The 12,693-nt window shown below is 42.1% G+C and overlaps 1 protein-coding gene across 2 annotated transcripts in view; it reads right to left on the reverse strand.

Moving 5' to 3' along the window:
- The window catches only part of NOTCH2 (notch 2), a 150,158-nt gene that overhangs the window by 125,228 nt on the left and 12,237 nt on the right, over positions 1 to 12,693 (reverse strand). For both annotated transcript variants that reach the window (XM_019501982.1, XM_019501983.1), the window contains exon 2: positions 9,895 to 9,976. In XM_019501982.1, coding sequence (XP_019357527.1) covers positions 9,895 to 9,976 — 82 coding nt within the window. The remainder of the gene's footprint in view (positions 1 to 9,894; positions 9,977 to 12,693) is intronic.

A 12,693-nucleotide genomic window follows, 5' to 3' on the forward strand; every position in this document is an offset into this window, starting at 1 on the left:
TAATTTCTGTCCTCCCAAGGAAAGAGGTTATAATCACCATGAATAACAGAGCCCAAAATATAATATTTTGTCCTCCTGGAGTGACATAGAATAGGGTTTGTTTCAATCTTTCTAGAACCAGACTAGTCTCCAAAGTTAGTGGAACAAATCATAAAAAACTGAATGAGCTCCAAAGAACAGTGCCCCACAGGAAGTAGTAAAGAATGTCCCTCGCTCGGACTCTTTACGTCTAAACTGGACAAAACACTAGGGAACATACCACAAAGAATGATCTCACCACAGGAACAGGGATGGGTGAAGCAAAAATATAACCCTTCCACCTCTAATTTAGCATTCCTACTGGTTAAGTGCTCAGTTCCACATAGTCACCTGATTTTGCCCTTTTTGACAGTTAGAGAACTATAAAAAGCTAAGGACCAGATTTTTCAGCCAGGCCTCATGCCAACCCCATTTGTGGGAACAACTACTACCAATTAACATCTAAATGCTGGTGCAAGCAGAATTGGAAATATTTGCACAAAATTCATTTTGGGCACAAAATCATGCCCACAAAAATAGAAGCCAGCACTGAAAATCTGGCTCCAAATCAAGCTTTTATAAGGGTCAGATTATCCTCTGCACAGACTAGACTCAGCAGCCACGCCAGCCACCACCTCCCCTCCCATTCTCCTTCTGATTTGCTAGTTCAAGTTCTCTACAAAATAAAATAAGCCACTTGTCTACAGAGCTGCTTAAAATTGTAGCAGCTTGTGTCAGCCCCAAGATGATAGGCTCAGAACAGGAAATAAAACCCTTTCCAAATAAAAGCCACTGTTTCTCCTTAGTCCATCTAACTCTCAGGAAGAGTAACAGGAAGATGAAGTTTGTCCTGGCACTTTCATGACGCATATGAGCTTTTTTAGCCTTGTCCAGCAAAAACTTAATCTTCTAAGAATGTATTTCACACACAACCCAATTCAAATCATCATTTTTTGAAAGCTACAGAGCATATGAACTAGGAAAATGTCTTGTGGGCTGCAGCAGCCTTGCAGCTGCTTCCAATTAAAACTTCTCCTTTACTCCCTCTGGGCTACTTTCCAGCACAAATACTTTAGTCAGAACTTAGCTTAACACCCCCCCCTTTTTTTTGTGCCTCTAACTTGCAGCTCCAGTCTGCAGTTGCTGCCCACAGCGTCACAGTGCAGTCTCTCAGCAAGTTTTACAGTGGATGCTTCCCCTCAACAGACAAAATAGTTACTTAATCAGAAGCAGTCACAGCACTAGATTCACAATGCGGACAATGACAATGCCTCAAACAGAACTGTCAAGACACAGAGAGCTATTGCTGTTACCAAAGCAGTTGTGGTGCCAGACTGCTTTGAAGCCTCTTCTCAATTTATCCCTTTTCTGCAGGGTTCTTGGAAAGAGGCGACCTTTCCATGGAAACGGGTGTTCTTCACCAGAAATGTTCATTTTAGGTACATTCACCAAGTCAGTCTACACCTTGACTGCTGCAGCTAGTCTTCCCAGATGTTTTGTTTTCATGGGAGTTTCCCATTTCAGGCTCAATGATATCATCAGGGACAGCACAGAAGGCAGCATATGGTTCTAATCTAAAATACGAAGGGAGAAATCTCCTACTTGCCTTGCTCCCCTCCCAGCATCCCCTTCACTTTCATTGGAGCATTATCCAAAGAGGATGAAAAAGTAGGCTCAATGAAGAACGTGAGAAGGGCCTCAAATATTGTGGGGCAGATTGTAACCAGACTTCCTTCTGGCTCTGGAGTTCTGACTCCCACACCTACACTTCCTCTCAGGAGGGAGGACAGGAATCTCTGGCCAGCTTTTTCCTTGCTATTTCTTATGCCTCAAGGTTTCCATCAATTTTTCAGTTAGATGAGAACTTCTTGTAAGACAGGATTGCATTGATGTGTGGTGTTTCAGTCACATGTAGCTTAGTGAGTTCTTAGGCCACAACAGTTATACAAATGCAGAGAAATAATGGGAACAGAAGTCTCTCGGGAAGCTTTAGCTTTGTGCTCAGATAAAAACTGTACCGCCTCCTAAGCTTTTACTTATGTGAAACCATAAACTTCAGCACCTCCCACCTCGTTCCAAAGCTCATCCAGGGCAGAACCTGGAGCCAGACAACATTTGGCAACAGGGTCTGGGGGTAGCAGGACGTGTTTGGAATTGACGACATTGCACTGAGTGTGACAAGAAGCCTGTGGCTGCTATTGCACTTCTAAGTCTTTAGGTGTGGTAAAACCTACACTCCCAAATACAGACTGGTTAGAAACCATAAGTTAAAAGGTGGCTTGGGGTCCATTCTCTGGGCTCTAGACTTCTTTGCCCACCTGTAATGTGCAACTTCTGCAAGTTAAAAATTAAAAGTGGAATGCACAGTATGTGCCAAAAGACAGGTCCCAGCTCCCTAAATTCTCTGCCTGCCCCTTAGCAGGCTGCCATCTGCCTCCAGGAGGCTCCATTGGTTCTTCAACCTGTTGCAGCACTATTCCAGTTCCCTGGCAGACTCCTGAAGCTGCTTCATGTCACCAAACTGCAAGCAAGAGGGCCTCCTTGGGCTCTTATCTCCAGTGACACTCCATTTCTGCCTTGCAGAGTGGGCTACAGCTCCTTAGACAGGAGAAAGGCCATGTTCTGGTATACCTGGGCTGAGATCTCACCCTTCTCAAAGCAAAGGGGTGTTCTTCATGCTGCAGATAGCTGTTGTGTTTGGCCCAGCCAAGCAGCTTCTAGTAACTAAAGGGCAGGCTTGTTCTCCCAACATCCTCAACAGACCTGCCAGAAACTGCAGTAATTTGATAGCCACCATCAAGTGCAACTGTCAGATGCCTAGTGATTCACAGGTCAGAAGTACAAAGATGGCAGACACAAAGTGCTACAAGGGAGTAGGCCCTACAACATCTCAGCAACAGAGGCAGAAATGGGAATTAAAAAGATACCCTTGGACAAAGCTGAAGCTTGCTCAGATCTGAAAGGACCTGAGTGAGGAAATGAGTTTTCATCCTCCTCCATCTTCAGTTGCTGGTTTGTCACAAAGAACTTGAGGGGAAAAAGCAGAAGCCTGCAACTGAAAAGGCAAAAAATGTGTAGCTCCGTAGAGCTGACGAGTAGAAGGGAATCTTAGGTCATCTACTCTGACCTCCTATATATGAAAGACCATTCAATTAGACCCAGGTACTCCAACATTGTGCCCCATGACATTACATTGAAGCATTTTGATCCCTGGCAGGAAACTAAGCTATTGTGTATCACAAGCTGAAGACAGGAGAGACAAAGGCAGCACCAATGCCCCTATCAGGTGGGGAACTGTTTTAGGCAAGACCTACCAAGATGACTCTAGCATGGAATCTAAGCACCGTGCTGTAGGGGACAGCAAACATCCTATCCAGTTCCTTAACGTTTTGGCTTGGGATAAAATTCCTTCCTGCTGTGCATCTGATAATCAGTATGATCCTGACATTGTGAACAACAAATACCTACCTAAAAAGATTCCCTGTACTAATCACCAGGACCAGGCAACCCTCTCTGGTGTCCCCTCTTCTGGGAAGAGGCAAAATCCCTGATGCTTCAGAAGGCAAAAAAGCCCAACACCAACTAGCAATCTGGAACCAAATCATTCCCAGATTGACCTTGACTGTTCAGTCCCATATTGCATCTTACACTACCAGCCAACTAAAGAAAAAAGTATCAAGAATCTGAAAACATTCCCTACTGTCATAACATTAATGGCCTTGGAGGACAGGGGCCTCACTGTACCAAGCACTACAGGAATGCAGCACAATGCATCCATCTTCTATAAGGCTCCTGAAAATAGTTTTCTTCAGCTCACTCTGGGGTCTAAGGCTCTCAGTTCTGAACAACTCCATGAATAAGGCCTACATATAGCTTACTATTTCACAGTTTCCTTTCTTTCTAGTGTACTAATAAAATCCACTTAAGAAAGCTTGTCTTGTATCTAATCTTCGAAGAAACTTACTGAGACATTTTTGAAAGGAGGAAACCAAACCTTGCTCACAAACAGAAGCAGGGCTGTGGAGTTATCTACATCAGAGAAAGTCAAGATCTCTATCAAACAGTGCCATGAGAAAACCTGGCATAGGCCAGGGCAAGCATGGAGGGAAAAGAGCTCCCCAAGGGGGGTGCAGACCAGTCCAAAGAGCATGAAAGGGATAGAAAACCAAGATCCAGCTCAGGCTTTCTTTTCAGGCCCTTCCCCTCCATGTGAGAACTATCACCCAGAAGCACCAGGCAGGAGCATCTTCTACCTGAGAGTCATGTTTCATTTTTAAGCAGGATATGGATAACACAGAACTACCCCTCAGATAAAGAAAGTGGTTTCATTGTTAAGCTGTCATTTCCTTGCTGCCTTGCCAGGCATTTAGATTAGCAGTAATGTTTATCAGCCTCCTCATCTAAACCCATTCTCACTTGGGGTACAGCTCTCTCTGACATACAGGCTTCTGTTCCAGCTGTTCATTTACTCCAAGAGACAGCAAAGTTAAGCAGGTTAGTTCGATCACATATTGGAACAAACAGCATTGCTGAGAGGAGGTCCAAAAAGAGGAAGAGCGCCTTTCATAGTAACGTGCTGCCAGACAGAGGAAGCACTGAAGCAACCTCAGGAAGAAAAGTAAACAAACAAACTAAAGGGGGTGGGGGGAGGGATTTGCCTAACTAGTAAGCCATGCTGGACAGCTAAAGGCTAAGAAAGCTCAGTTTTCTGAACACAATATTCTATTCCTGCAGCTGTAGCAATTTCAGAAAAACAACATTTATGCTGAAACACTAGACAGGAAAGTTCCCCTACTAAAAGTTCCCCATACTGAGTGCAGAGGAAAACAGGATGCTAAGAAGCATCATGGAAATTCCACTTTAAAGGACTGACTTTTCTTCCACACTTCTTTCCTTACTGCAAAAAAATTAGAAAGTTTTAGCTGGACCCAGAAACTCAGTGCAAGACCAAGGGGTTGCCAACTTGAGGTACAGATACTATAAGTGGCATGGGCAGCCTCTGCATATGCAGCATGAAGATTGGGGATGGGACAGACAGCACAACAGCAGATAGGGCAGGAAGCAGAAAGAAAAGCAACAAATCAGACAGGGAGCAACAGGGAAGGAAGGAAGCAGAAAGCAGAGTAACAAATTAGGCAAGGAGCTGAAAGCAGAGAATGCAGGAGAAGGCAATCAGAGTGGCACTTGAGAAGGGTGCAGGGGTAATCTGTGACACCTGCATAGCTTACATCAGTGGTCTCCAAAGTGGGGTGCGCGCACCCCAGGGGGTGCGCAAGACAATCCACTGGGGTGCGGGAAGAAAATATTAGAACTTCTATTCATATTTATTTTTTATCTAAGAAAATAAGAAAGAAATTAAGCGTTACTAATATTTAATATATGGATTGACACTGCCGCCCTCACTCGGTCCATATGTCAGACAGTCATGTGTCACGTACGGTACGCGAGGTGTCCTGAGGGAAGAGTGGGAGTTCCACAATGCGGAGGTACAGTGTACAGTGGTCTGCAAACTTTGTACAGTGTTACACTGAGTAGTACATGTATATAATGTATAAATAAATAAATATACATATATTGGGGGTGCTTGCTCAAACATTTTTTACTGATGGGATGAGCAATCAAAAAAGTTTGGAGACCACTGGCTTACACTGTGTCTTTTCAGTTTCCCCAGAAGTCCTAGACAAGGAACAAACTGCAAATAAGAGCAAGGGATGACTTATGACCTGCAAAAAGCTGTTCTCAGGAGCTAGGAAAGCAGCAGCAAGAAGATAAACTGTTCTAGGCTACGTGTTTCAAATGGACAGTCAAAACTGCCATCACAGCCAGCCACTATTGCACACAGGCAAATTTTAAACTAATGGGTGCTCACCCTCACATGACTGATAGCACTACAAAGATAGTGGACAAATGGAAACCTGATTAACACTTGGATAACACCAATGGCATCAGTGTCTTAAAAAAATGAGAATGCCAGACTAAAAGTCACTAGGTGCACTTAAAACCAGTTAAGATGTAGCACAATCAAGGACAGAGGTAACAGGAACATATAAAAGTTGGAAGAGAAGCCTATAGCAGGAAAAAGAGGCTCCAACATTCTGATCAGTCTTATTAAATATCTTTGTTATGATCTGCACATAGAGATAGCAAAGTAATGAATTTACAAATTGGTGCTATGTGGGAGGAGATGCAGACACCAGTCATGAGACAGAAACAAGAAGTTATTTAAACAGACATGGGAAAGGAAGAGAAAGAGCTTCAGCTTAAAAAAAATGGAGCACATACATCTGGGGCTGGTTATATCAAGCAATGGAAAGGAGAAATCTGGGAAGCAGAAAGTGGGAGGCAGAGGGGGTGAGACTAACAAGCACCAGGGACTAGCAAATTAAGTATTACCCTGCAGTGCCACATGGGGTGAATAAAAAATCTATTATTTAAAAATAATATATATTTAAGAGAGATTTTTTATTTTGTTATTTAAACGCAGAGAGTTTTCTCTTTTAAGAAAAAGAGCTTGTTAAAAAATTAATTTGATTTTAACACAACATGTGTTAAGACTTAATTTTATTATAACCTCATGAAAATGTAAATTAAAAAATGCTGAAATCTACGCACTCCTAGCAAAACTTTGAGAAATCCCCTGCATGTGTTTCAATATAAAGAAAAAAAATCAGGAGAAAACCTCTTGCTTTGGAGATCAAGTTTCATAAATGTGGGAGAGTAGGCCATGCACTGTATTAAGGGCTTCATCTGTAGGGGAGGCAGGGAGGGTGTTGCTAAGTACAAGAGACTGGCAAAGTCAGCAAAGGGCACAAGCCATCTTTGCACAGCAGAAGCCTCTTGCAGACAGAAAAATATATATTTCATATTCATTCCTCTTTCAAACTGAACATTCAAAAAGGGTGAGAAGCTGACTGGGAGTTGGAGAAGCAGGAAAACTTGTTTCCCTTCCAGTCTATAAATAATAATGAGGAGGTAGAACCTGAGATGTACCAGTTTTAGCACTTGGAAGAACTAACCAACTCCGGAAATCTTCTAATTTTCAAGAGACTTTGGTGATTAGAAATACAAGTCTCAGTCACTTTCAGAAAGACACACTGGAAATTTTTCCTAAGCTATCCTGAGAGAATCTAATTCACTGACTATAGTTATTCCCCTCCCCCTCTTCCATAAACCATTCTCCTGTAAAAAATGTGGAACATGTTTTGGTAAGAAAACTTTATGTACCCAATTCACTTAGGACTGTTTTGTTTAATAAAAAATAAATGTTACCTGCTATTTTGAGTGTTTAATTACACCAGATTTGTCATCATAACACAGTTGCTTGACAGTGAACAAAAGTAAAAAGTTAATTAACCAGTAAATAAATAAGGTATACCTGATCATTTCTTAACATACTAAAATGTGAAATTAACAGGATTCTGAAAGCATCAATCGATATAATTGCTTAGACAAATGTCTATAATGTAACGTCCTATGTCACAGCAAGACATACCAAATCTGGCATGAAGGTTCTATTAGTGATAAATTTATGCAGCTTAATGAATCTATCAACAAATAAGAACACACCCTTCTTTAGAAAAATAACTTAAATACAAATGGAAAAGGTGCATTAAAATAGATTCTTTCAATGTATGAATTCCACTTTCACCCTGATTTATATCAGGAGTGGCCAAGCAACATGGGTAGCCCCTGTGCCTGGCACATGGCAGATCAGGGAGGGGCCAGGCAGCACAGCAGCAGACAGGGCAGGAAGCTGAAAGCAAAGCAGCAAACCAGGCAGAGAGCATGGGGGCTGGGAGCAGAAAGAAGAGTAGTAGATTAGGCAAAGGAACAGGATCAGAGTGGCGCTTGGGGGAGTGAAGCTAATTTGTGGCACACCTGCCAAACAAGGTTGGCTCCAAAGATTTATAGTCAATCCAGCCCACTGCCATGTGGCTGGACATGAAAAGGCAACCCAACAGAGGTCTCAGGATGTCATTTCAGCAAAGGTTGTATTCATTTTGAGGTATCATATAATCAGGAATAGAGCTAAGTAAGCAGAGCTGTTCCTTAGCTAAGTTAAGTAAGTGGGACATAATCCGCAAATATTTGAAGAATGTAAGCACCACGGAGAAAGAGGATTTCAGCATGCTACAGAATGGCATAACTAGCATTATTGAAATAAACAAGGCTTGAAAAATCCTTTTACTCCAAGCAAGTGGAAAGTTGACACTTACAAATTAAAAAGCATTTGCACTACTTGCTTAGGCAGCATTTAAGTTTGCCTTTAAAAAGTTCTCTAATCATTGTTGGTATTAAGGTAACCTACCAGAAAGTGAGCTGTGTTGAAACAGCTGTAGTGTCAGTTTTCAGACACTACAAATTTCTGCGTATAGGTTTTCCAGGCACCAGGAATGTGAAGTTATAGTTATACCAAGGCTGTCTGCATTTGCCAGAAAAAACTCTACTAAAAACTAAATGGGTTTCTGTGACTCACTGCTCTGAGTTGCTTGTTAACCAACACAGATAAAGCAGCAGGCAGGACGGAGGCTGGGGGAAGAAGAACCCTGAAAATAACCAATATTTGGACTGGATTTTATGTTTTAAAATTTCAGTTGTAAATAAAGCCAATTGCCAGGAAGGGGAGTAAGATCTGCCCTCAAAAGTCTCCACCCTGTAGTAGGTTAGAAGTTTACTCAGAAGACTGATCTGCTTCAAAGCCTCTATTCCTTGTTCACCACAAAATATGAACCTGCCAGTGTCCAAGACTAAGAAGAACCTCAGAAAAACAAATAAACAAACAAGGTATTTCAAATTAGGGAAAACTAGCTGAAAAAAACCACTGCATTACAAATTTCCCTAAAGTGGACCAACCCCACAGTATTTATAGAATAAGAGAAAGGCAAGGCTGAAAGGGACTTCAGAAGGCCAACTAGTCCAATCATCTGCCTGAGGCAGGAGTAGCTCCATTCTAAACCAAATCTGATCCATGTATTTTTCTAACCTGCTCTTAAAAACTTCCCAGGATGGAGATTCCACAACCTCTCTAGGTAGCCGGTTCCAATGCTTAGCCATCCTCAAAGTGAACACATTCTTCTGAATATCCACCATTTCCCCTGCTGCATTTTAAGATTGTTACTTCTCATCCTGTCCCCCGCAGCCACAGAGAACAGTCAATCACCAATCCTCTTTATAACCAACCTTCAGTCTTGGAAGATTTATCAAATCCCCTCTCAGTTTTCTCTTCCCCACGCTAAAAAAATCCCATTCTTCCAATGCTTCCTTATAAATCATATTTGAAGACCTGTAATCATTTTTACTATTTTCCACTGGATTCTTCAAAGTTGTCCCTATCTTTCTTGAAACACAGTGCCTGAAACTGGACAACATCCTCCATGTAAGCCCTCACCACTGCCAAAAGGGAACAGCAGAAGAATCATTCTCCTTGACTTCCAAGAAACATTCCTATTAATACAGCCCAATAGACTATTGAATGCTCATTGCTCCACATCATCAAAAGGCTCTCCCCAAAGGCAGGAGAAATGTGGCACTGTCATTCTTAGAGTGCTTCTAGCCAGGAAGTCCAACCTCTATTCTACAGACATTTTGCCCAAATAGGAAAGGCCACTCAGAAGATGCTCAGAGGAGAACCAGAGAAAGGTTGGAAGTTGAATTCGGTGCAAAGAAAAGTGTGTGATAAATCTTTCCATTTCCTTTCCTGTTCTTCTGCAGGTATGCAACCCTACAATTCAAATAAGGTCAAAGCCTCTGTACCAAGCAAAAATTCATACTGGGCCTAAACATAATCACAGCCTTTGCTTCCTTTCCTTAAAGCTAATAACCTTGACTGAAAAGCAGAGGATAGGTGAAGTGATGTTTAAAGTAAAAATGACTTACCTGCAAAATCCAGTGCCATTGGGATATGAGAAGCACTTTCCCTCATTGACACAAGGCTTAGAAATATCCAGACATTGTAAGGCTGAAAGAAAAAAAATACCAATAATATACCAGATCATCATTAACATATTTTTAAATTTAGGTTGCATTCAAAAGCTTAAGTCTATCCCAACCATGCCCTTGGTCCAATCAAATATACCTACATAAATCTTTGCCTCTAAATAAATAAATAAATAAATACAGCCTCCAGGGACACCTGCATTAAATAGAGAATATTTGCTGCCAGTTCTTCATATTAATCTACAAATGGATGCAACATAACAGCCAATATGTCAGATAGGGTTATGGTTAAGGAATAAACAAGTGCAGGCGGTTATTACGGAATGATATTTACAGTAAAAATACAAAGGGAAAAGCCATTCTGTAGGATGAATTCAGACTCTCTCAGCACCTTTTAATGAGGCATCAAAGTATTGTCTACAGCAGGGGTCAGCAACCGCTGATCCATGAGCTGGATCTGGCCTATGAACTTGGCTGATTGATCCTGGAAAGGTCCAGGCTTACAGAGGGAACAGTGACAAAGAGCTGTGTTGGGCTTTGCTGCCCACAGCAAACTCCTCTGTTACATCTGTCCTTACCCTCACTGTAGAGGGCAAGTGCAGGCAATCTGGTTGATCCAAGGGGCAGAGACTTGCAGCCTGTGGGTAGGGTCAGGGCACAAAAAAGCCCACATTACCAAAACGTTGCTAATCCCTGGTCTACAGGGTAACACTTAATCAAGTCAGGAGATTTGCCACTTGCCTCCAGAATACATCTTGAGCAAGTCACTCAACCCTGTGATTCTGTTCCTGCCTTCATCCCCAGATACACACTGCCAACTTTTGTCTACTTAGACCAGTGATTCTCAACGACTGTGCTGTAACATCCTGTAGCACCTTTGCTTACTTTTAAAGGTGCCACAGGGTGCCAATATTAGCACTGTTTTGTTTGCAAGCACATTCACACGATTCACAGGGTAAGCCCAAAGACTTAGTGCCTGAAACATTCCAACATGTCTTTCTGAGTTCTCTGCTCTATTATTTTTCTGTAGCCAAAAAACTGAGTGACAGCTAAGAGCTGGCATTTTCTACAGGGATCCTATCCCCTCAAGTCTAACAAGGTTGAAAAAAACAATGATTTAAACTGAAAGGTTACAGTGAGACAGTCCCTACTCTGTGTTTGTAAATGCTTAATACAACTGAGCTGGGCAAAGGCCTGCAGGAACATCAGTAACAAGAGAGTCACCTCCTGCAGTGCTGTTATGATCTGCCCACTCATGTGTTCTAGATGCTGTAGGGTAGATGGCCCCTTATTTCCCATTTTTTATTTTTACTGATTTGTACCAAATCCTGAACAATTCTATTCATCTTATCTGGATTTCTCTGGATTACTATCATGTAAGTGAAGCAAACACCTGCCTTCACAAATAACACGATTAAGGTAAAAAATAGAGGTGGAAAGTTCTAGCACAAGCCAGCACCAAGGTCTAAACTCTGGACATGAATCACAAAGTGGACTTGGTGGACTCCCTCACAACGCAAAAAGGGCAGAAGTATCAAGCCACTAAAGCTTCTCAGCATCCAGACCCACTTCTGTCTAGTGATGATACAAACACTCAGAGGATTGCTGTCACACTTCCAGGACTTGAAAGGCTATTTCTCAACAACTGATGAACCTGTTATTAAGTTGTTTGCTCTACCAAGTCTGTAGAAATATTATATACTTGCAACTGCAAGAGAAGAAAATAGAATTAAATCCAATAACCTAGAGACACAGCATTACTATTTCTCACAATATGTGAATGCCTGTTTCCTGTTAACTTGATTTCTGAAAAACGGGCACTTGGGCAGTCCAGGCTCTGCTCAGCACTCAGGAAATGAACAAAATTCCACTTGGAGCCCCTTAAGATAACCTGAGGTCAGAGTTACTAGGCAACAAGAGCAGAAACACAAGACTTTACACAATCATTTTCAAGCAGCCACCAAAAAAATGCTTAGACAGATTATGCTTCACACCTGCCCCCTAATTATTCCTCCCTTGACCAGTCACATCCAAAATACCTACATAATAAACTCTCACTCCACCAGCCCCCAAGAGTGGGTCTGTAACGTTATTGAAGCAGCAGCCCAAGCATTTCCACGACAACCGTTAGACTGGGTTACCTCCGCTTTTAATTGTAAAGTGTTTGTTAGAAGCCCAAACAGCAAGTTAGAATTCAGAGACATCCCGCACTATGTTTCTCCATTACCTTCCGAATAGTATGAGAACGCATTCCCAAATTTTAACAGACTAAGCCAGGAAGACTTAGGTGAGAACGCATTCCCAAATTTAGTATGAGAACGCATTCCCAAATTTTAACAGACTAAGCCAGGAAGACTTAGGTGAGAACGCATTCCCAAATTTAGTATGAGAACGCATTCCCAAATTTTAACAGACTAAGCCAGGTGTCCAAGAAGAGTGGTCACTCCTTAAGGAGACGATCCTCCAAGCCCAAAGGAAGGTAATCCCAACGAGGATCAAAGGGAGCAGGAGGGCACACAAGCCTCCATGGCTCACCAAAAGCATCCGGGAATGTCTACTTGCTAAAAAGGAGGCTTACACCCAATGGAAAGAAAGGGTCATCACCAGGGAGGACTATTCTGCAGTTGCTCAGGGATGTAGGGGGGTAGTTAGGAAGGCCAAGGCAGAGATGGAACTGGGACTAGCTTCCCAGATTAAGGACAATAAGAAGTCCTTTTTTAAATACATAGGGGGTAAAAA

This window comes from Gavialis gangeticus, unplaced genomic scaffold (genome assembly GCF_001723915.1).
Source record: "Gavialis gangeticus isolate Ggan-Ray unplaced genomic scaffold, GavGan_comp1, whole genome shotgun sequence".
Taxonomy (NCBI): Eukaryota; Metazoa; Chordata; order Crocodylia; family Gavialidae; genus Gavialis; species Gavialis gangeticus.